The 21,785-nt window shown below is 45.2% G+C and overlaps 1 protein-coding gene across 10 annotated transcripts in view; it reads left to right on the top strand.

Moving 5' to 3' along the window:
* Positions 1-21,785, top strand: part of LOC133456819 (ankyrin repeat and SAM domain-containing protein 1A-like) — a 67,919-nt gene that overhangs the window by 11,241 nt on the left and 34,893 nt on the right. For 8 of the 10 annotated variants that reach the window (XM_061735428.1, XM_061735427.1, XM_061735426.1 and 5 more), the window contains exons 2-13: positions 859-939; positions 1,762-1,918; positions 2,774-2,836; positions 12,829-13,125; positions 15,084-15,159; positions 15,273-15,374; positions 15,472-15,558; positions 16,587-16,756; positions 16,981-17,037; positions 18,193-18,319; positions 18,952-18,995; positions 20,365-20,461. In XM_061735428.1, coding sequence (XP_061591412.1) covers positions 859-939; positions 1,762-1,918; positions 2,774-2,836; positions 12,829-13,125; positions 15,084-15,159; positions 15,273-15,374; positions 15,472-15,558; positions 16,587-16,756; positions 16,981-17,037; positions 18,193-18,319; positions 18,952-18,995; positions 20,365-20,461 — 1,358 coding nt within the window. The remainder of the gene's footprint in view (positions 1-858; positions 940-1,761; positions 1,919-2,773; positions 2,837-12,828; positions 13,126-15,083; positions 15,160-15,272; positions 15,375-15,471; positions 15,559-16,586; positions 16,757-16,980; positions 17,038-18,192; positions 18,320-18,951; positions 18,996-20,364; positions 20,462-21,785) is intronic. The other 2 variants (XM_061735431.1, XM_061735432.1) reach the window with 1 other exon arrangement.

The following is a 21,785-nucleotide window of genomic DNA, read 5'->3' as shown; positions in this document are numbered from 1 at the left end:
CATTTTGCATCAGCTTTTATGAGCTTTTCTATCATGCATCTGATGCATAAGTTAAGAAAAGGAAAAACAAGCTGCCTCGCCGCCCCTCTAGTCTCCTTCATGTCTGACTGACTAGTCTGCGAGACCCGACTCTCTTGCTCCAATTCTCTTTCAGTATGTCAGTCGACTCGGGTCTCAGATATTTGGTTCACTTGTTCTGGGATTTCTGAGTCACATGATTTATTTAGGATGTGCTGAGGTCTTTCAGAGAGCTTCCCACCAGACGTCCTTTAGCTTCTTAAAGCACTCTCCATCCTTCTCGGCCCACCCCCTTTATCGCCGCTCTCTTTCCTCCTCGCCACAGTCCTCTTTGCAAATTAAAAGAAACAAACTAATCTAAGCTGACGGCTGAGTTCTGCGCAAATGAGCGAGCGCGCTGGACTAATCCTGTCCTATCTCCCCCCCTTTGATGCTTCTGAGCTCTGTCCCACCGTTTTTTTTTTTTGGCGTTTTTGTTTGCTACGTTGCGTAACACGATCCTGCTCCACTTTAGGACTTGGCCCTGCACTCCGGTTTCACGGCGTTGCTGTGAACCAGCTCGTTTGAGCTGTGGCTCATTTTTCTAGCCGCCCCGGTTTAGCGTCGTCGTCAGGCCGGGGCTGCTTCATTCCTGCCGACATCCAGGAAGAGCATGCATGAAGGTGCCCCCCCCCCACCCCCCCCCACCTGTTCGGCTGTGCTGTGAGCTGTGAGCTCGCCGCTCTGGGGGCCGGAGATAGTAATCAGAGCGGGCAGTCACGCCCGCCGCCCGGCTCCACATGTGTGTGATGTGGTTTGCATATGTTAGGGAAGCCTAATGATCCACTGTTTTCTTTTCAGTATCTGGAGAGGTCCCAATGTGAATTGTGTGGACAGCACTGGATACACGCCCCTGCACCACGCCGCCCTGAACGGACACAGGTAAATCTGATGAATGACGCCGAGGCCACGGCTGCCGTGTTTTATGTTCTGACCTCTGACCTCCGGTTCACGTCTCTCTTGACTAGGCCTGTGTTGAAAAGATCGATTCTCCGAATTTAAATCAATTCTCATATTAATTCCTAAAAATCGATTAATATTATGTCTAAAGATCGATTTAAAAAAAAAAAAAAAAAAAAAATGTCATCATTACATTACAACTTTTGGTACTTTTTTGTTTATGCCCAAAAAAGGAATATTTTGTTGGACATGAGAATAACTGGTGCCATGTTTTTGCCTTTAAATATGTTTAAAGGTTTGAAAACATTAAAGTTTTCAGTTATAATTGCATAAATTGTCTATATTTATTTGCTTTATATACTGTCTTGGGGTTACATTTGCATAAATGTTAAAAACCAAATTCTCATAAATGGGGAAAAAATAAAAGCGATTTCTTTCGTCCTCTGTTTGCTGCCCTGGATCTGTTTGGTAATTCTGACCCACATAATGTTACTGAAAGCAGTTCTATCAGCATTCTGGGAGCTGATTGGTCCTTACAGCATCATTAGCTGCCAATACTTGCTGTTGAATCTCAATAAAATACTAGTATTAATATGTTGCATAACTACAGTCATGTAATTCATGCAACAGCTCAAAAAACAGTTTTATTAACAGTAACCCAAATCAATATCGGATCGAATCGGATCGAATCAAAGCTTGATAATCGATTCTGATTCTTAAGAATCGGAATCGAATCGATTCTTGATATTTGAATCGATCCCCAGCCCTACTCTTGACCTGCTCTGTCGCTTTGTCCGTCCGCAGTGACGTGGTGGAGATGCTACTACGGAACGAGGCCTTGACCAACATCGCAGACAACAAGGGCTGCTACCCCCTCCATCTGGCCGCGTGGAAGGGGGACGAGCGCATCGTAAAGCTCCTCATCCACCAAGGACCTTCACACCCCAAACTCAACGAGCAGGTCTGCCCCGGGGTTCCCTCCTCCGTGTGAATGTGCAGGGGGCTTATGTCGGTCACTCGAACACTTCTGGGTTGTCTCACTGTCGGCGCCTGGAGAGAAAGCAGCAGTGGACCCGTGTCAGTGAAATGTAACATGATTTGCTGCTCAGTTTTCCAGCGTGGGTATCCTAAACGGGTACGTTTACGACTTAAGAGCACCACGACAGCCTTGCGTGATATTGGCACTTTGGTTTTCCAACGATTGCTGTTCTCCAGCCGTATCATGCTGACAACGGTTCCATCAGTGATCAAAGGGAGATTAACATTCAAGCTACAAAAAATGCCAAATTCTGCTCTTTTGATTGTGAACCCCATGTGGGCGTGCACGTGAGTGCAGTGCATTAACCTCAGTGCATCGTGAGGCTGACTTCATCCTTTTGATAACGTGTTTGATGCTGTGCTACTGAGAGAAATGCTTGTTTCCTCTAACTGTTTCAACATCTTTAACCCTTGAGTTTGATATTTTGTCTGATTGCTTCACACACAGTCGGCCTCCGGGTTGAAACCCTTCTGGCCTGTCCCGTTTGGGACAAGGAGAAATGACACACTCTGAGCCGCACCAGTGTATCCTGGACATTAGTTTTAATCACGTGCTGTTACACTTGCTGTTACAGCAACTATATGAGGAACTGTCTTGGTCTCATTTTGTGTCATTTCATTTTGCTTGTTCATGACAAACTGATTGTTCATTAACTCAACTGATTTTTCCTTTTTTTTCTCCTTTTTTTTAAGTTTGACTCATTTATGATCATCACTCATTTGTTCATTGCTTGTCTGAGCCAAATCCATCGACCTATCTTCTCTTCCTCCCTCCCAGAGCTCTGTAGACGATAAAGAGTTCAAACGCTGCGGGCCCTTTGACCCCTATATTAATGCCAAGGTGTGTACACAGAGCTGCCGACAACATTTCCTCTTGAAGTGCTCCTTTGCTTTTCTGCTCTGTTGGCTTGCTGTGCTTGGGTTTGGTCTGTCGCTGCCGCTCGGAGGTGGGGGGGGGGGGCTTTTCTCTGCTGCAGAGTCATGGGGAGGCTTCTAATCTCACTGACTGTGTGTTGATCTCCACTTTCTGGTCCTGTATCCATGTTTGATTGTTGGATCCAGTCTTATTGCTGTGTCATGTTCAATGCAGGCGACGCTGTTGCAACCTCTCTTTGTTACAGCACTGCTGTACCAGTCTCAGATCAGGCTAAGAAACACAATCAGGCTTTAGATGAAAGTGTTCCTGGGATTTGAGTAAAATACTGCTCTGGATTTTTTCTGGATTTCTTTAGCCGTTATTATGCTTCAAGACGTTGCATCACAAAATGCAAGCCTATGTCCCTTTGGCACACCATGCAAAAGCAAAAAAAACTGGTGTAAGAACTTTCAAATTAGATGTGAATGATTTCTGAGAAGTCAATTAAGAAGGAAGAAGGAATAAAGAACAAAAGCCGCCCTGCATCAGCATCAGCGCGGCGGATGTGAAGTCCGGTTGAACAGGTTGGTTTCTGTGGTGGAGCTGGTATTTGAGTGTTCCTCGGTCTCTGGGAAACAACCTTTGATTTCCAGTAGATGGTTGAACGTAAGAGAGCCTCCTTCTCTGTGACCGTGCACGTTGCATTCCACCTTGTGTCGTCCGCAGTCGTGATACTCTCTGGCGCTGAGTCGTAGAAGTTCAAAAGGGACTTTGCTGGGATTTCCTTTGGAAGTAAAGACGTCTCCAAGTACTGTATGTGATGTCTCATGATCTTCTCCTCCAGGTGAAAGAAAACAAGAAAGCCTGTTGCAGCAGCAACCACAAACTGTGGATTTCAACCACACCATAGATTAAATCTATAACAACTGTTATAGTCTTTCAACAATGCAAAGCTGAAAGATGGAACAGTCTTTAAGTCTGAACACTTTCATGCAGCACTGCAGTCCAGTAGAAGACTATCAACTGCAGTCTGCGAAATGCTGCTTTACAAAAATAAAATGACCCAAACATTTATAGAGATACAAAAATTATTGAATACAAAACGGGGAAATTTCTCATTTCAATATATAAACACGTCAAGTAAAACAATATGTTTTTGATTTTCTGTGTTTTATTAAATACATCAGGCATTACGGGGTTATAAATTCCACTTGTATAATAGTTTACACAAGAGGAAAACAACTGGTTGCATTGTAGGAGCTGGATTGGAGGTTTTAACCAACCAAACGTTGTTTTGCTTTGATCTTTCAAACTGCAGGAATCCAGAAATGTCACGTTTGTTGCTCTTGGACCAGTTAGATCGTGACCGAGGGATCTCGTATACTGTTCAATCAACTGCCGTGACATTTAAATCAAAGCATGAATGTTTCCCTGACGGCCCCTGTCCGTGATTTTGTGGATCCTTTCATTTTTTTTCTCTTTGAACATAAACTACTTTTTTATCTTCATTTTTTCAAATATTTTTATCCCGATTGGTTTTTTTTTTCCCTGTTTTTTTCACCCAGTGCTCTACCTAAGTCAGTTCTGGGCATTGCTCCCCCTCTTATCAACTCCGGCAGGGCCCTGCACTGAGCTCAGGTCTCCTCCTTTACTTGAGGAGTGAGCAGGCCGTTTCTTTTCACCAGACAGGGTCAAACTACTTTACTTTTAAGTGCCCATATTGTGCTAACGGGTTTTAAAAACTGTCAGGGCTGTTTAACGTTCTAAGTAACACATACCTTTTCCTCATGTGTCCATTGCCTCAGCGGCACCTTGTCATCCCCCCCATCTCTGTTTTCGCTCCTTTCTACACTCGCCCAAAAGCTCCCGACTACTGTTTTTGGTTGAAACATGGCATCATTGGAGCCGGCTGCTCATTCTTTAGACATGCCTAACTCGCCGCCGAGTTGGCATTGTGTAAATATGTCTCAGGGTGATGCTGATGAGATGTAAAAGAGAAGCGGGGACCAATGGTCCCGGACCATCACCAGGGTGTGCACAGCTCCTTGTGGTCGTGGGCTCAAAGAAAACCCCCCAAAAAATCATGTATGTTTCTATTATTTGATCTCGTCACCTACAAGATAAGATTGCGACATATCGTATGTAGTGTACGTAGTTATGGTTCTTAGACTAGGAATGTGTTGACTTCTCTGTTGAGGGACCAACATGTAGGTGGAGCTTTGAGGTTGTTCCGGGTGAAAGGCATCAATGGAATGTAAATTATTTCCGTAGAAATATTTTTAACTTTTGCATGACAACATCCAAAACTAAGGTGTCAAATATGAAAAAAACAAACATAAAAATAAATGATGTCTCGTCCTTTCAAGGCCTGTTGAGGTTAGCGGTTACCTGAGGTGAGAGTCTGCGTCTTATCTGTCATGAAACACACCGAGGACTTGAAAGCTGGTCCTCTACGTCGTCTCGTGTCCCCAGGACGAATGTGCTCATGGTTTAGATGGGAATTTTCTGGTTGGTTTTGCTCTGTGTGGGAATATTCCCACGGTGGCTGCTTCTTTTCCATATATAGATTCAACAGTGAGGTTGATTGTTTGTTTTTTTTCTCTCTTGTGGAAAAAAAAATTCTTAACATTCTCACTCTTGACATGAAGGATCGTGATGAACCTGAATAATTGATACCTATAGATGAATAAATCAGAAACGAGAATGCAGCGTGTTTGTTCTGAGGTCGATGACATCATGTGACTGGGTGGGCGGGGTGCAGCGCTGCTTCCCCTCACATCACACTCCAGACCAGAGTGCCAGGGTGAGGAGGAGGAGGATGGGAGGTTTTCAGTGTACCAGTCTCCTTGCATCAGCATCAAAGAGAGATTGCCATGCCGTGCCTGTCCGTTTGAGTGCTTTAGTGTGTACGTGTGTGTGTGTGTGTCCCTCCACCTCCCTGTTTATGAGCACGGTCCGCGGAGGGGAGAAGGAGGTGAGACGTTGGCATAGTAACAGTGCTGCAGCGTATTGGTCCTGCGGTGGTGGCGTGTGACCCGGTGGAGGGCAGCTGTGTTAGTGTGCACTTGCAGAGGTGAGGAAGGTGTGTGTGGCGCCCCTTGCGCTGCCGGAGGAAAGCCCCGCCGGCCCCCTTCAGGGACACTCAAGAAACGAGCTGGAACCGGGTCCAGTTTTCTGCCCTCCGGTCCAGGAAGCTAGCTAGACTAATGTTTATTCATTACACCCCTGCTCTTTCTCCTAATGATAGTGTCCTCTGTGGGTTTGCCACTTTGATTATGTTTGAAATTCTTGGGTAGGGAAGTGCTAACCACCGACCACGGGATCTGACCTGGAAGGACTAGAATCCCCGGCTGCTTAGGTGAAGTGCATTCAGCTAACTAGTGGATCGAAAGGAAATGAATCAGCAACCATTAATGTAAAAAAAGGTTATTTTGGCTGATTTAGCTCGACGAGACTTCCTAAAAGTAAGCAAATATTCCCTCAAATGAAATAGAAACTGACATTTTTATATGCTTCGTGAGCTCTCATTATGAGATGGCTGCATTTTTCAACACTACATGCTTACAAACCTTCATGTGGTCTTCATTAAATCATTTTTTATTACTGACCTCATTTCTGTTAATTATCTTGTTTTCTGTATGTTGCACCATAACAAAGTGCAGCTTTTTTTTTTTTTTTTTGCCTGCCCGGGCCTGGCATCATGCCACCTCTCACCCATTCGTTCATGTTTTTATATAGGTCACGCGTTTAATGCAATATATGGTGGTGATTTCCAGCTCAGTTGTGCGTCACGTGACCCTGCACATGCTCAAACAAACAAACAAAAACAGCCAACGCTGGAGGTTTTTCCAGCAAAGATGGAGGTCAGATATTTTGGCCTTTGGCAGATGTGAGCTCAGACGTGCTCCGAAATGTCAGGCTCGGCGTGCACATTCAAAAGGGCTGAGGAAGGGTATATTTAGTTTGAAGAAACGGCAGCAGAAGTTGGTTTCGTCCACGTTATAATCAAGTGGAGCAGTTTTCCTTCCTCCGTGTGCAGTGCAGTGTTTGCAGTTTGACAGCACAATCGTTTAAGCCTTCTGGCCGTCATGTCAGGGTTCAGCTCCGGCCTCATCCACACATCACACTGCCTCCCCGTCATCTTCTGCTGAGCTCTGCCCACCCTCTTGTGTCTAACTTGCCAGAAAGTGGTTGGATCATGCTTGAAAAACCCCTGAGGAGAATACCTTGTTGTTGACGGAGGGATCGGGAAATTCTCCTCAGTCATGATGTCACATCAGTTGATTTTAGGAGTCAATTGGACCACTAGGACGATAGATTAAGAGTGCAGATGCTATCTACTAGAGGATTTTAAAGCCTTTTAAATTATATAGTTTGGAAAATGTGTCCTATTTAAGAAAATGAAGGGGGAATGACTATGAAGGGGAAAACTAATCTTTGCTGTAAAGGGCAGAAAGAGTCCTCTGCTCAGAATTACTACCCATGGCCGCGAGCCACTTAGACATCCATCTCATTACGGGGCTGCAGGGCCTGTTTACTCAGGAATGCGTGACAGTGTTCAAATAAAGATCCATTATAAAATCCCAGAATACAAGTTGACCTGGTGCAATCCAGACGGTTTGCCTTACGCAGGCTGCATTCCTGAACCTCTCCTGAAGGCAGGACGTTCTGCAGAACGTCTGATGAAACACTTAGATAGTAAATGTTGTCATCTTGCTCATGAATGGTGAAGGGGCAGTTTTAACATTTTAGGTGGGTTTCTGTGAAACACGTGTACAATAATGACAGCCTGAACAGGCCGAGGAAATCCTCTCGTGCACGAGATCTACATTTGTGGAAATGCACTGAAGCTCGCGGGATTTCAGAAATGACAATAGGCTCTGGCATGCGCCGAGCACAGGCAGGCCTTTGGCATCCGAGCTGCAACAGCTGCTCCCCCCCGCCCCCGCCCCCCCCCCCACCCACTACTACTACCACCACCAGGGGCCACGGTGACGTAAGCCCTTCCTCCTCGCTCGGCTGCCAGCCAAGCCAGCGTGTCACGTGACCTGGGCCGCCAGTCAGACCCTGTTACCATCTTCCAGGCTCTGTCCTCCTCTGTCACCGCCGCCGCCCTCAAGGAAAATATTAATCTCCAGATGATTTCAGGCTCGTGTATGGTTTATCAATCAGAGCCGGAGGAGATGGTAATCTTTTCTTGTTTGACGCGCACGGAGGTTTAAATAGGGATGCCAGGTTTTCTGTTTTCTGCTGCACTACACTCAAGACAGCGTTTTTTATGAAGGCTTAACTGTCCAAGAAGTCTTAGCTCATCCATACGGATTCTAATCTTGTTCCCAGCAAGGCTGCTCTTCGTTGGCGCCATTTTACGTAGCATCCTTGGGAGGCTCTGTCTTGTTCCTCCGTGATTATTACACATCTCCTCTGGTAGTCCATAGGAGATGAGGCTGATCCGGGCCTTGTTCTGCAACCCTGGTCTTACTGTATTGTTCTGGGCTCCCCCTTCAACTTCTTGTTATATAACAAGATATATGTTTCCACAAAAAATACCCACTAATGGGGTATTCTTCAATCACACCAACCTGCTCCTATTAGTTCCCCTTATTTAATGTTTTCTCTCTTTTTGATGCTCCGATAACGGCTTAGAAATCAACTCAGAATGCAACTCTCGTGCAGCAAGTGTGGGGTATGTTGAGTTTTAGTTAGCTCTTGTGAATATTCTTAATCAACATCCTTCTGTGGAAATAAACCCCCTAATTGACAGGAAAACGGGAGCCTGAATCCTCTCAAACTGCATGAATGTTATGTAATGGCATCTCCAGATTTTCACTCCAAAATAGTCCTAACTAGGGATGGGTCTGATCAGGATTTTATCAATACCATCAAAACAGATACAGACTGATGTTCTACTTGATGCTACTCTATAATTTATATGCAAACGTAAAGTTGTGACATTTAGAAATGTGGAAAGGTTTTGATAGTTATGAAACGTCTAAAATGGATTTGAAATTCTTGATCAGTGCGTTTTTTTTCTGCCATTTCCTGCGTAATGTAATGAACCCATTAGGTGAAAAAACACAGACAGCAGCACTATTACTTTTAAACTCATTTGCATAACCTCCGGCTGTGCTCACTTTACTTCTGTTCGTAGGAACTGAAAACGCCGCGTGAGCTGCAGCGCGTCTCCCACTGCAGCTTGAGGTTTATTGTTCTAAGAATACAGATATGTAAGACTTTTATGTCGGATAAAACGAGCAGACCTGGCTCCAGTGTGCAGTTGTTTAATTAAAAAGAACAAAAAAAAAACAAAAAACGTACTCCCTCTTTGAGTTCTAAGCTCTGTGTGAACCCTTATTAAAAATCTGCGTTTTACAAGGGCTTTGAATGAAGTTAATAATACTTCTGATGAAAAACAACACGTATTTAACCAAAACTGAGTCAAACTACAGGATTATTTCCACATCAATCAAGAGGTTCAGTAGCAGCCAAGTGCTGCTCATCAAATGCATTTACTTAATTAATCATCAGCAAGCGTAACCACCTCTGTAAATACAGAAGTTTTGGCTGGTCTGCAGCATTCAATGTACAGTAACACACTGCCAAAGAAGCAAGACATCAGTTATGACCTTACCATAATCTGTATTTGTTCCGAATCACGCTCAAAACCAATCTGAGTCCACACTAGCATTGCAACTCCATTAAAAAAAAACATAAAAATAAGATCTCCATCCATATTACACCACTTCAGATATTCAGATATCCCTCAGTCTTCAGTACATGAGCAAAACCAGCTGAAAATGACATTTGCAGCAGATTGCTCTTGTATTTCCTGCTCGTGCAGGCAGTCGCAGCCGTATTGAAAACAGACTTTGGCTGCACAACAGCTGATTCCAAGGACGACGACGTCAGCAGAGCGTGTCACTGCATTTCCACGTCGATTACACTGTTGTGAAGGTGTGTTATCTTCTGGTGATGGTCACATGATATAGCCGTGATAACTGGCCCCAACACTTTACATTTTATCCCGGTCACGCTCTGGCTGAAGCGATTCTTCATAAAAATAGATGAACTCGATCATAAATAATCTGGAATGTCATTCGTTTGCATCAAAGCTTCGTTTGATCCATTTGACTGTTTTCTCAGACGTCACCGTGTTCTGCCATGAGATCATTCATGGTGCACACTGTTCTTTTATGATACAGATTCTAAAATGGAGAAAATGTACCGAACTCACTGATCCTTAATGTGAGATAGTTTACTACAAGAAGTAAACATACAAAAATAACATTTGATCATACTTTCTTTAAGTGGCTATAACTTTAATTCCAATAATTCTACTCCTGCCTTTCTTCATGGTTGACAACTGGATCACATTTTCCCAGAATAACTTTGTAAAACGCTGCGGCCAAGTTAATCATGTTAAACCACGTGCACGTCACAGTAGGTGAGGCTGAGTGTCATTGCTGCTGTTTTCCCATCAGTGGGTCACACGGCTGGTCAGTCATGTTCAACGCGATCAGCTGCTGGCTGACCCTGCTACAATACCCTGGTGATTACTTTGGCAGGGCAGGCCCGATCCCTGGCGCTGAGGCCGTGGCACGTTTGCCCCTCCGCATGCATTTATGCAGTATTGTAACGATGAATCAAAATGCAGATAGTCTGTTTCTACACCTTTTTTGTTCACCTTTTATTTATATCCACTGTTAATAAACTGTGTTGTGGAGGCGGATCCCTGGCTGCACGTCACAGTCTCGCTCTTCATAGCATTTCCTTTTTATTTCAACACTGCAGCCTCTAAATAAAATAAAATTGGCATAAAAAAAGAAAGAAAAGCATTTCACACCAGTTTAACTTGGAGTGCTACTGAGCCGCACGTTCATATTTGAGGAAATAAATCGTGCTGATGTAAACACATCATGTTTGTCAGCCTGCTGAAATCATCAAAAACTGGAGTGAATCTCTTTAAAAAGCTGTAACAAAAGCTCAGTGGTGCATCATGGAAGAAAGTCAGCGTGCTCTTTGCATGTAGGGTCCAACCATGACTCGTATGAACTCGTACAAACTGTAAATCCCACCGATGCAACCACCTGGCCCGTAAAAACCCGGATTAGCTTTGTTTGTATTTATTTTTGGATGACCCAAGAAAACTTTTGTCTATGTCTCTGTCCTGCTCCCTTTGATAGGCAGGTGCTGTTTTGTTCCTCCAGGCCCCCCCACCTCCTCCCTGCTCAAGCTGTGACCTGCTTAGCCAGCAGACTGCAGTTCTCTCTCTTTCCCCGCGACAACGCTACAGTTACCTGCTGATCCCAGCTTCCTGCGGGTCTTTGTGAAAGTATCCGCGGAAGAGTCGGTGACACCTTTACCCAAACCCCCCGTTCCCCCCCCGTTCATCCACACCATGACCCGTTTCCAGTCGGCACAGCTGGCCGAGCCCCTGTGGGAGCTGCTCGGACTGGCATCGTGCACGTCCACGCTTCTCACACCAGCTGTCAGCCGTTCGTAGGTGGTTCAATGTGTCTGGAATGATGGACCCGCTGAGCATTTAACGCCATAATAACAAGATTTACCCCCCCGTCCATTTTATCACCCAGTGCTCCTAACTCAGTCAGTCCTGGACATTGAGTTTTTTTTAACATACCCATCTGTATTTCATCAGAGATGATGTTATACAGGTCTTCAGATTGCAACACAACCACACTACGTGAGATTCAGAGCAGAGATTGTGATTTATTTACTTAAAAAATTATTATTATCACTTTTAATTCATCACTGTTCCTCCACTCAAGACAGAGAGATAGAAAAAAAACCTGCACAGTTTACTCTTGTTATCCCTGCCTTCACCAGTGTTGCCTGGTTTGAACTGAGCCTGCCCCCTGCTGGCCGCTGCTGGTAAAGGCCCTCAGCAGGGCTGGAAGTAATTGTGTCTCACAGCCATTGATCTTACTGCTGCTTGTGAGTTATTACAAGCAATAAGAGCCGCTCTGTCTGGTGATGTTTTAATTACAGCTCATGAGTGTTGCTTTATCAGCACGTCTGTTTGCTGTTTTTAGGAAACACATCTGATGAACTACCATTGTGGGAACATGCAGCGTCTTAATCCCTCAGCGGATAATCTTAGGGAGTCCTCTCCTCACAATTTAGTCTCAGATCCAGTGAATCGGTCGCGTTACGTAAACCACAGACTCTGCCTGTCCCCAACGGAGACGTCGGTCTTGTAATGTCGCATTTATTTATATATATGTTGTCATTGTGTTCTCTGGTATCGACACAGATCCATCTTTAGTTTCCTGTGTTCATACATTTGTCATCTTGGTATGAGTTTTTTAACTATTGAAGGACGAACGTTATCTGAGTGATCCACACGAGTAGGGAAGTGGGATGTAAATGCAGTTAATTTAGCCACATTAACTAGAAAATGATTTTTTTTTAGCCCTGGCTCTGTCATTTGCCTGCGTGTTTGAGCCTGGAAGGTTGCCAGGTCTGCTCCTCATCTGTGTCCTGTTGTCTTTCTCAGGTAACATGGCAGCCCAGCATTCGTGGTTGTAATGATGTGGACCGGTCTTTATTTGCAGTACAAGTACTGCATGTACAGTAGCAGCAACAGAGGCCCTTAAACGCAGCGCAGCCTGATGTCTCGTCAGAGTAGCCGGTGTCTCTGTCCCTCAGCTTGCACCCTGCTGCCCCTGGAATTCATTACCCTTCCCTGTCCTCATTAGTCCCTGCATGCTGTGTAGTCCCCCCCCCACCCTCACAGCCTCTGTGCTTCATCATGATCGGTGCTTTTTCCACAACCTTTTTAATTTGCTAATGTGTCGTTCTCTATTTCCTGATTGGTTCCGTCTCACAATGAAATGTTCGTCCTCCATCGTGATCAGACACCACTCACCCACCTCTCTGACCTCCTTCCTGCGTGTGCGTTGTCATATTTGCGAGTCGCTCCTCATGCTGTTTTCTGGTCCCCCCACCCCCCCCGACAGAACAACGACAACGAGACGCCGCTGCACTGCGCCGCCCAGTACGGCCACTCCCAGGTGGTGCGGCTGCTGCTGGAGGAGCTGACGGACCCCACCATGAGGAACAACAAGTTCGAGACGCCGCTGGACCTGGCGGCGCTGTACGGCCGCCTGGAGGTGGTCAAGCTGCTGCTCTGCGCCCACCCCAACCTCCTCAACTGCAACATGAAGAAGCACACGCCGCTGCATCTGGCCTCCCGGAACGGACACCTGTCCGCCGTGGAGGTGCTGCTGGACGCCGGCATGGACATCAACTACGAGGTGGGCGTTCTCCTTGCACGCTCACCTAAAAGTTTTCATTTCATACATTTCCTAATGTGCCATCACGGCCCAGGAGCATGTTGGGTAACGTAGTCCGCACATGCAGCACTTCCTTCTTGACCTCCGGCAGGCAGAGGTGTCAAGTAACAAAGTACAAATACTTTGTTACCTTACTTAAGTAGAAATTTTGGTTATCTATACTTCACTGGAGTAATTATTTTTCAGACAACTTTTTACTTTTACTCCTTACATTTTCACGCAATTATCTGTACTTTTTACTCCTTACATTTTAAAAACAGCCTCGTTACTCTATTTCATTTCGGCCTTTAAAAAAAAAACTATCCAGTTAAATTGCTCCATCCGGATAGAGTGAATTTGGTTGTGGTTGTTTCAGATGTTCTTGTCCAGTTTTGTTCTTACATCCGTTCCCTCAGATTCCTGCAACTAAACTTGGATGTACATTCCAATAAAGGTTAGGATAAATGATAACATGCCTCTGAAGTTTGACTTTTTGCACCATTACAATACTTATAGGTAACTAGTCATCATATCTCCTGCTCTCTGAAACACATGTTAATGCTCAATAGTACACATATATGGTTCTTTAATATATTTGCATTATACTAAGATACATTCATTTTCAATGGCTTTTGTCCTTAATGGCTTTTTTCCCCCTTACATTACTTTTACTTTCATACTTTAAGTAGTTTTGAAACCAGTACTTTTATACTTTTACTTGAGTAAAAAACTTGAGTTGATACTTCAACTTCTACAGGAGTATTTTTAAACTCTAGTATCTATACTTCTACCTGAGTAATTAATGTGAATACTTTTGACACCTCTGCCGGCAGGCCTTATGATCCAGCTCCTGGTCCAGGTTTCTTCCCTCCTAAAGGGGAGTTTTTCTTGCCACTGTTTGGCTTAAAGGGGACCTATTATGAAAAACACGTTTTCTCTAGCTTTAACATATATAAAGTGGTCTCCCCTCAGCCTGCCAACTCAGAGAAGGAGGAAAGCAACCAAATTCTGCAGTGTCTGTACAGCCGCCCGGATGATCCATCCAGTGTCATGTGACTTCTACGAGCCGTTCAGATTCTGCTCCCGCCGTTACATAACGACGGGAGCGATGCGTGAAACCACGCCCATAATTAACTCTCGCCGGAACAACAACAACTCCCCTGGCCGGAGCTTCCGCCATTTTTCCGTAGCGGTGTATGGCGTCATTCAGGCAGCCAATCAGCACAGAGCCTCATTATCATAGCCCCGCCCACTCAGAATCCCTCATAGATAATGAGGTTAGAGAATGGGAAGATAAAGACATGGCTCAGAGGCTGAATTTCTAATTTATTTAGCAAAAACAATCAAAAGCTTGTTTTTAAGGTTCTTGGCCTGTTTCAAGGCTTGTTTAAAATAGGTATTAGATGCCATAATAGGTCCCCTTTAAGGTTTTTCTCCCACTAGAGGAGTTTTTTTACCTGCCACTGTTTATGTTATGTTTATGTAATAATTGCTCGAGGGTCGTGTTCTGGGTCTCTGGAAAGCACCTAGAGACAACTTCTGTTGTAATAGATATATAAATAAAATTGAATTTAATTGAACTTCCTATTAAACTTCTGAGATTAAATGTAAAACTCTTAAGCTCTCAGTTAGTGTAGGAACGGCTGGTGAATCAAGGGAGCGCCGGCGCTGCTCCCCCCGGTGGGCCTGAGGGCTCCGTCTCCATCAAACTGTGCCTTCCATCTGCCTGGAGGTTGCTTCTTTCCCCACTCTTTCTGTCCTCTATCCCTCTGAGTCAAGGATGTGGAGTCTATCCGGCCTCCCGCAGGTTTAATTAGCGTGGCCCTGTGAGCTGGAAAATGATCCACTCTGATTCCCCCTGTTACCGCAGACGAGGCAGGTGGGCGTGAAACAGTGTTTGTGTAACTGGGTGTCTGTGTGGTGTCCCTGCGTCTGCTCAGACGGAGAAAGGCAGCGCCCTCCACGAAGCAGCGCTTTTCGGGAAGACGGATGTGGTCCAGAGGCTGCTCAGTGCAGGTGAGGTGCACTCCCACACCAGGGATGCTCAGACCAGCTCCTGATCCCAGTCCAAGCCCTCCCCGGGGAACAGGTGGATTCTGTCCCTACATGGTGTTTCTGCGTGTTTCCAGGTATCGATGTGAACATCGTGGACCAGAAGGGCCTGTCGGCGCTGGACACCGTCAAGGACATGCCCTCGCAGAAGAGCAGGGAGATCGCTGCTCTCATTCTTGGTAAGGATCAAACAAGTCCACAGAGAGCTGACGGGGAAAGCACCTCTTTTGGAAACTGTGTTTAGCAGCTGTGATAAGATCAATTTTGTTGTTGCAGGTCACATGACTGGAAAACCCCCCGACATCGAGCTCCCCCCTCCACCGGTCCCTCCACCGAAGGAGAGTCCCAGTCCCAGGAAGAAGGGTGGGTTTACCCGTCCTGAGAGTTGTTTCTGGCAGCCTGTTTCAATTTTAGTTTTAGTCTAGTCTCTGGGTCATATATAATTTTACTTTTTATTATAGTTTTAGTGACGTTCATTCTCCTTTTAGTCATGTCAAGTTTCAGTCGACTAAAAGACTGAGCATTTTAGTCTGATTTTAGTCAGAATTGTCCATGAACATTTTAGTCTCCTTTTAGTCAAAGATTGCATTTATCTAAACCCATTTTACAATTCAAACAAGGTTATCTTATTATTATATAATTGTTACCTGATAGACTTAAGAATACATTCATTCCAGATACAGAAGACTCTAATTTGAGTTTACAACATATTTATTTTTCCGCATGTCTCCCCATCTTTTACGACGACACATTGGGTTTTCTTTTCCACATCTATGTAGCAAAATTGTGTCCAAAGATGAATCTTCTTATTCTCCCAGCCCCAGAGAAGATACCTGTGTATCTCTATTTAACTTTGTTTTTAATTGACGTGAACCTAGAGCTCTGCATTAACGGCATCAGCCTCTAACTCTGCAGCTGCATCTTCTGGATCTGATTCCCCGCTGCAGCGACTGGGATTGAGGACTAAGGTCACCCAGCAGCAGAACTAAACCAGAGAAACTACTGAAAATGGATATTAAGGATCTTTGTTAGAACATTTCGTCTCGTCTCATTTTGGTCAACAAAAATGAAGACACATTTTAACAGAGTTTTTATTTTGTAATCTACATTTTAGTCTCCTTTTTATCCGTCTACGATATTGCATCATATATTTAATTATCGTTATCGTCACATGACCAGCATTTTTGTTGCGTCTCGTTTTTCTCAGGTGATAAAGGTTCGATGACGACGATATTTAGTCATAATTTTCGTTGACAAAAGTAACTTTAGCACGGTGGTTCTGTCGCAGCGGCGTGATGAACGCCGACCGGGAAACTTGAAAAGAGTTAATTTCCGTTCATGTGTTCGGTGTTTTTTTGCTCCTGGATCTTTATTTCCGCTTGGTTCTCTAGGTGACTTGGAGAAAGTGAGCGAGCTCATCTCGGGGCTGGCCCCGGGGCCCGAGGAGGAGAGCCCATACGAGGCCCTCTACGAAGCCACCTCCTGCCACTCTTTGGACAGCGTCACCAGCGGAAAGTCCTCGGACCGGGACTCGGGACGGCCCGACAGCGAAGTCGGCAAGGTGGGCAGTGGTTTTGTTGAACCCCACCCTCACACTTCCACAGTGACATGCAGAACCCCCACTAGAGGGAGGTAGTTACCCACCCCACAAAGGGCTGGGCTGCAGGAATCCCTCCAGCATCTCTGCTCTCGCGACACACAGAGGGGCTGAAGTGGGGTTTATTTGAGTTTTTTTTGTAGAGTGACGAAAGAATGTTGATTAATTGCGTGATTGATTGTTTACAGAAAGATCGGCTCGTCCACTCGTCACACCCTTGTCATGAAGAGGAGATGAGCTCCGAGGTGAGGTCACAAGTCAGCAGGGATCTAGCCCGCCAGGTTCTCACATTCAACTCTTAGCAGCTCACAAATGGTCACGGGAGTACGACTGCCGTCAAACGTGAACCTCTGAAAAGCTGCATGAGGTGCGAGCAGGTTGGAAAAGGCTGCCGCTGCTGCCGGCTGCTGACCCGAGAAGAAACCAGAATATTTCTCAGTTTTCCATTCACCTCTAAATAGTCAAGACCGCCTAAACCGAGACCAAAACAATACCAACACCAGAGAGTAAAAAAAAACCTAGTTATTTAGTCATCTTGAGTGAGTTTTAGAACATCAGCATCATCCTGGTTCAGCTAGTTTCCACATGAGCTTGTATTCAACTGTAGCTCAATAACACAGAGAAGTGGATGATGATGTTGAACTCACTATAAATGTTTCCATCCATCAGCTGAGATCAGATATGTGTGGCGACTGCACTACCGCTATTTCTACACTATTGGAGGATTAACACGACTACTAACAAAGTCATCTAGCAGAATAACCAGCCTCCAACACCCCCCTCCACCTCAGAAAAGTCTAATGAATAGTAAATGTTACTGATGTAAACTGTACTTAGTTTGTTGATGAAACGTGAATTTTAAATATTAAAGATACACACAATTATCGACTTGAACTTGCATTATTTACAATTATAGTAGCCAAATTACACTGTATATCAGCGTCACTGAACTAGACCTACTGCTTAATCAATCACAACGATATGCTAATATTATTCAAAGGCCAATGATGCCATATATTTATTCAAACAAGGTTATTATACTGTAAACACAATATTGTAATTAAATACAGACACACATGCAGATCCACCAAAACATTAAATCAAATGCAAAATACAAATAGTTTACAAAACTGTACATTAACAAGAGGAAGAACTGGTGATCACAAGATTCTGTCACCTTGGTGCAACGGAGTCTCAGTGATCCGAGTCTGAGACACGGCGAGAGTAAGAGACCCGAGACAAAACCAAGACCACAAACAAGTGGTCTAGAGACCGGCCTTGAGACCAAGATCGGTCTGCAGAACTACAAGTCTACCTCAATCACGGAGACACTGGGATCAGGAATGCTGGGCTGCTGATCATTTCGTCTCACCTCCCTTTCTCTTCTTCTCCTGCTGCAGGCCTTGTACACTAACAGCAGTATAGAGGAGAGGGGGGAGCCTGCGGAGGAAGAGGAGGATCACACGTATGAGTTGTTGCTGACCGCACAGACCAAAGTCCCCCCGCCCAGCCAGGAGCCCCATAAAGGTGACTGAGGGAGGAGGCACTTCACCTCTCTGCACCCTTTTAGTTTCCAGCTGATTTGAGATTAATTTTGTGAATTTCCCCAAACGTAAGATTGGTCACCAGAGTGGCGGATGCTCTGCTGCTGCAGGTTCATATGAGCAGTCCTCCACACACGGGCGTCCCTCGCCCCAACCATGTGGCTCTGCGAGTAATTGGATTAAACAGGATTAGATCCGACGGCCGTTTGATCCCCTGCTGTAGATGTAAATGTTTTAAAGCCATCTTGTTCGGATCTCCCAGCGAAGTCATCTTCAGCAGCACCGAACCAAAACCTCAGAGTTGGAGGTTCTGGACACAGATCCAGCTTTGGTGCTTTCACAGTTAAATAATGGTTTTGGAAGCAAATACTTGTTTTAAGAAGTGAAATGATTAGATTAATTGTCTGTTTTTAAAGCGCTCCATCGTGTCTGCTAGTTCAGCACCAGTCAGCTGGCAGGAATGCGTCTTGGAATGATAACGTCATGCATAAAACATGCTTTTGTTATAAATCTCAGCTTAATGTCTGCTCTGACAGACATCGCAGCGGCAGACTGCGGTGCAAAATTGATATATTAGCTTTCATGTGTGCTAACTCATGCTTTCTGTCTGCTCAGATGAGAATACTACTGCACAGTCTTCCAACAGTCTTCTACCTCAGGTACTCCAAACACATGAACACGTTGTCTTGTTTTACAAATGTTTACTTTGTTTATAATTGTCAGTCATGGTTCTGTTCATTTCACCCCCCCCCCCCCCATCCAATTTACTTCTGTAGCCGAGGTCATAAATTCAGAGCTATCTCTGTGGTATGTTTGACAGTTTTACGTTTTAGGACATGATGTAAAGATGAGCATGGTCAGTGGTTGCTGCTGCTCTCTTGGACGAGTCAGCGTTGCTCGTGCACGCTTTAGTTTTCATTTACTACTACTAGTAATACTACTACTACTACCGTTATTTAGCAGACGCTTTTATCCAAAGCGACTTACATCTGAGAGAACAACACAAGCACTAAATCACATAAGAGGGTAGAGCTGGATCAGTGCTGGTCAGACTGCTGTGAGTCCAGGTGGACACAGGTGCTGTCATGCCAGTGCTAGAATTATTTATTTATTTATTTTCGCCCAACCCAACAGTCCCTTTATACAAGAAAGCTACGTCTTAAATGACACCATCATGCGATCATTTTGTCATAAGTGCATGCAGCTTCCTCAGTGCTGAGTCCTGCAAAGAGATGGATCTTCTAACTAATTCTGATGATCAGAGAAGTTTATTAGAACTGTAACAGGGTTTCTAGACCTGTGAGATTTTAAGGGCTGTTAGTAAAGTTGATCTGGAAACTCTGAGGACCACGACAGAACTTTCAGGTTGCTCCTCTTGAGAAAGTCACCTGAATTTTAAAGCATAATTATTCATAATTAGTGGGAGTTCTTTCCCTTTTCTCCACCTAATTGCACCAAACTGAAATAAAACACTGCTCTTGTTTAACGTGTGGAGCTGAAAGGTTGATCTTGATTTGTAAACCCTTTGCGGATCAGGTCCTCCCTGTGCAGAGTTTTACTGTTTGATAAAGATGGCGGCCCCTGATCCCTGAGGCTGACTCATATGTCCCGTTAAGGCAGAAGTGATATTAAACCAGCACCCGTAACCGTGTCTTTGCAAACCCACCCGCTCAGTTTATCGCCGTCATCTTCTTTTATTATCTTTTCACATCCATCATTCAGTTAGCAGCGCTACATCGCTGCCGCCGCCCACCTACGGTCCCACCTGCCCCCCCACTGCTCTAAGCTGCCTGCTCGGGAGAAACGAGCTGCTTGGTGTCATCTGTGCTTTATTTCTGCCCCCCCCTCACCCCCCGTCTGAGGTCGTGTCAGTGAATCTCCAGCCGTCCCTGTAATGTGCTCCTCGTGGTCCTCGCCGGGCGATGTGCCCGTCTCATTAACGGCTAACCGGGCTTCAGATGCTGACCAGAATCACTTATAGCTTATAGCTGTGAATAAAGTTGTTCTTTCTCCTTCGTCCCGCTTCAGCGTAAAGCCGCCGCCCCCCCCAACGACCTCAGAGGTTCTGGCAGGACGAAAGACAGTCTGCACCCTCCTGCACGCCCGGGCCCGCGAGCATCGGGAGGTGAGTCCTCGCACGCTGGCGGTGAGTGTGGACCGGACACACCGGGCACACCGGACCTGAGGGTTTAGGAGCGGGGCATGCGGATGAAACGGGAGACGTCCATTTGGAGGTCCGTGCATGTGAGACGGGCTGGGTTGGATCAGCCTCCCCAAGGAATGCACAAGTGGAAGTCTCAGGCTGCAGCGCGGATTGGGCCCATCGGGGGGGCTGACATTCTTCACCGAGAGGGCAAGACCCGTCTCACTGCCAATGTGATACAGAATATTTGATCGGATTGCGACACTGCTGTCTTAGATCCACAGACCCCCCCCCCCTTAAAGCTGGATATGCCGCTTCTTTCAGTCAAGCGTGGAGCAGAGATGGATGTTGGAGTCTCACTGTGACACACGCAGAGATCAAGTTTTGGGGGGATTAGGTTGCAGAATAAGTCAGAATTTGGGCATTTTTTGTCCATAATTGTTAATTGGAGGTGATAGTTTTCACTGTATTTGGCCTCACAGTCTGCAGGAACACAATTAGACCAATATATGAAGTGTAAGATGTTTCCTTTCATCCTCTTCATTTCCAATTGTCTTTCAAAAGTAACTAGTTCAGTTTCTCCTGTTAAACACGGCTCAGTTTAACATTGGCTTCCCGTCGTCGTGTGTCAGGTTGAGTCTAAATGCAGCCGCTCACATGGATTGGCACCGTTGTGGGTAAAGTGGACCCGTGCTACCATCTCATTTGTTTCCAGCCTGCGCGGACAGTCGGGGGGCCAGGTGGAGCGGGGTTGCAGGGTCAGTGATAATGCTTTGTTTATTATCTGTCAGAACCACATTTGTGCTCTCAGCAGGAAGGCGGCACGTCCTAGCGGATCCCACCCACTACGTGGTGTTTTTATAGAGTTCCTAGAGAATGTTTGTCAGAGGTTGAAACATCCCCGGTTGCACACAGACCATAAAACACCCGTCTCTGTTTCCACGGTGCATGTTTTATTCACACCTTCTTCTACTCTTGGTGCTCATTACCTTCGCTGTTTTCTCTGTGGTGGTTTTGCAGCATTTGCAGTATCTTTATTTTACTATTAAATGTCTTTGTTGCAGCAGCTGGATGTAAAGGAGTCTGAACTGTGAACGCAATGTAACAATGTCTTAGAGCTTTAAGAAAACGACTCTAAATACATGAATCTCATCGTAGGCACGTATAGGGAAATGCTTGGATGACAGGAAGGGTTATTTTCTGGTGCCTGGTACTTCCGGCGGAGGTATTCGCTTACTCACTTAACTGTAAATTCCCACATGCCATATATTTTTATATATATATATTGATGCTCAACATGGTATTT

The sequence above is a fragment of the Cololabis saira genome, chromosome 12 (genome assembly GCF_033807715.1).
Source record: "Cololabis saira isolate AMF1-May2022 chromosome 12, fColSai1.1, whole genome shotgun sequence".
In the NCBI taxonomy this organism is placed as follows: domain Eukaryota; kingdom Metazoa; phylum Chordata; class Actinopteri; order Beloniformes; family Belonidae; genus Cololabis; species Cololabis saira.
Note: the sequence above shows the minus strand (reverse complement) of the source record. Positions and strands in the feature narration are given on the sequence as shown.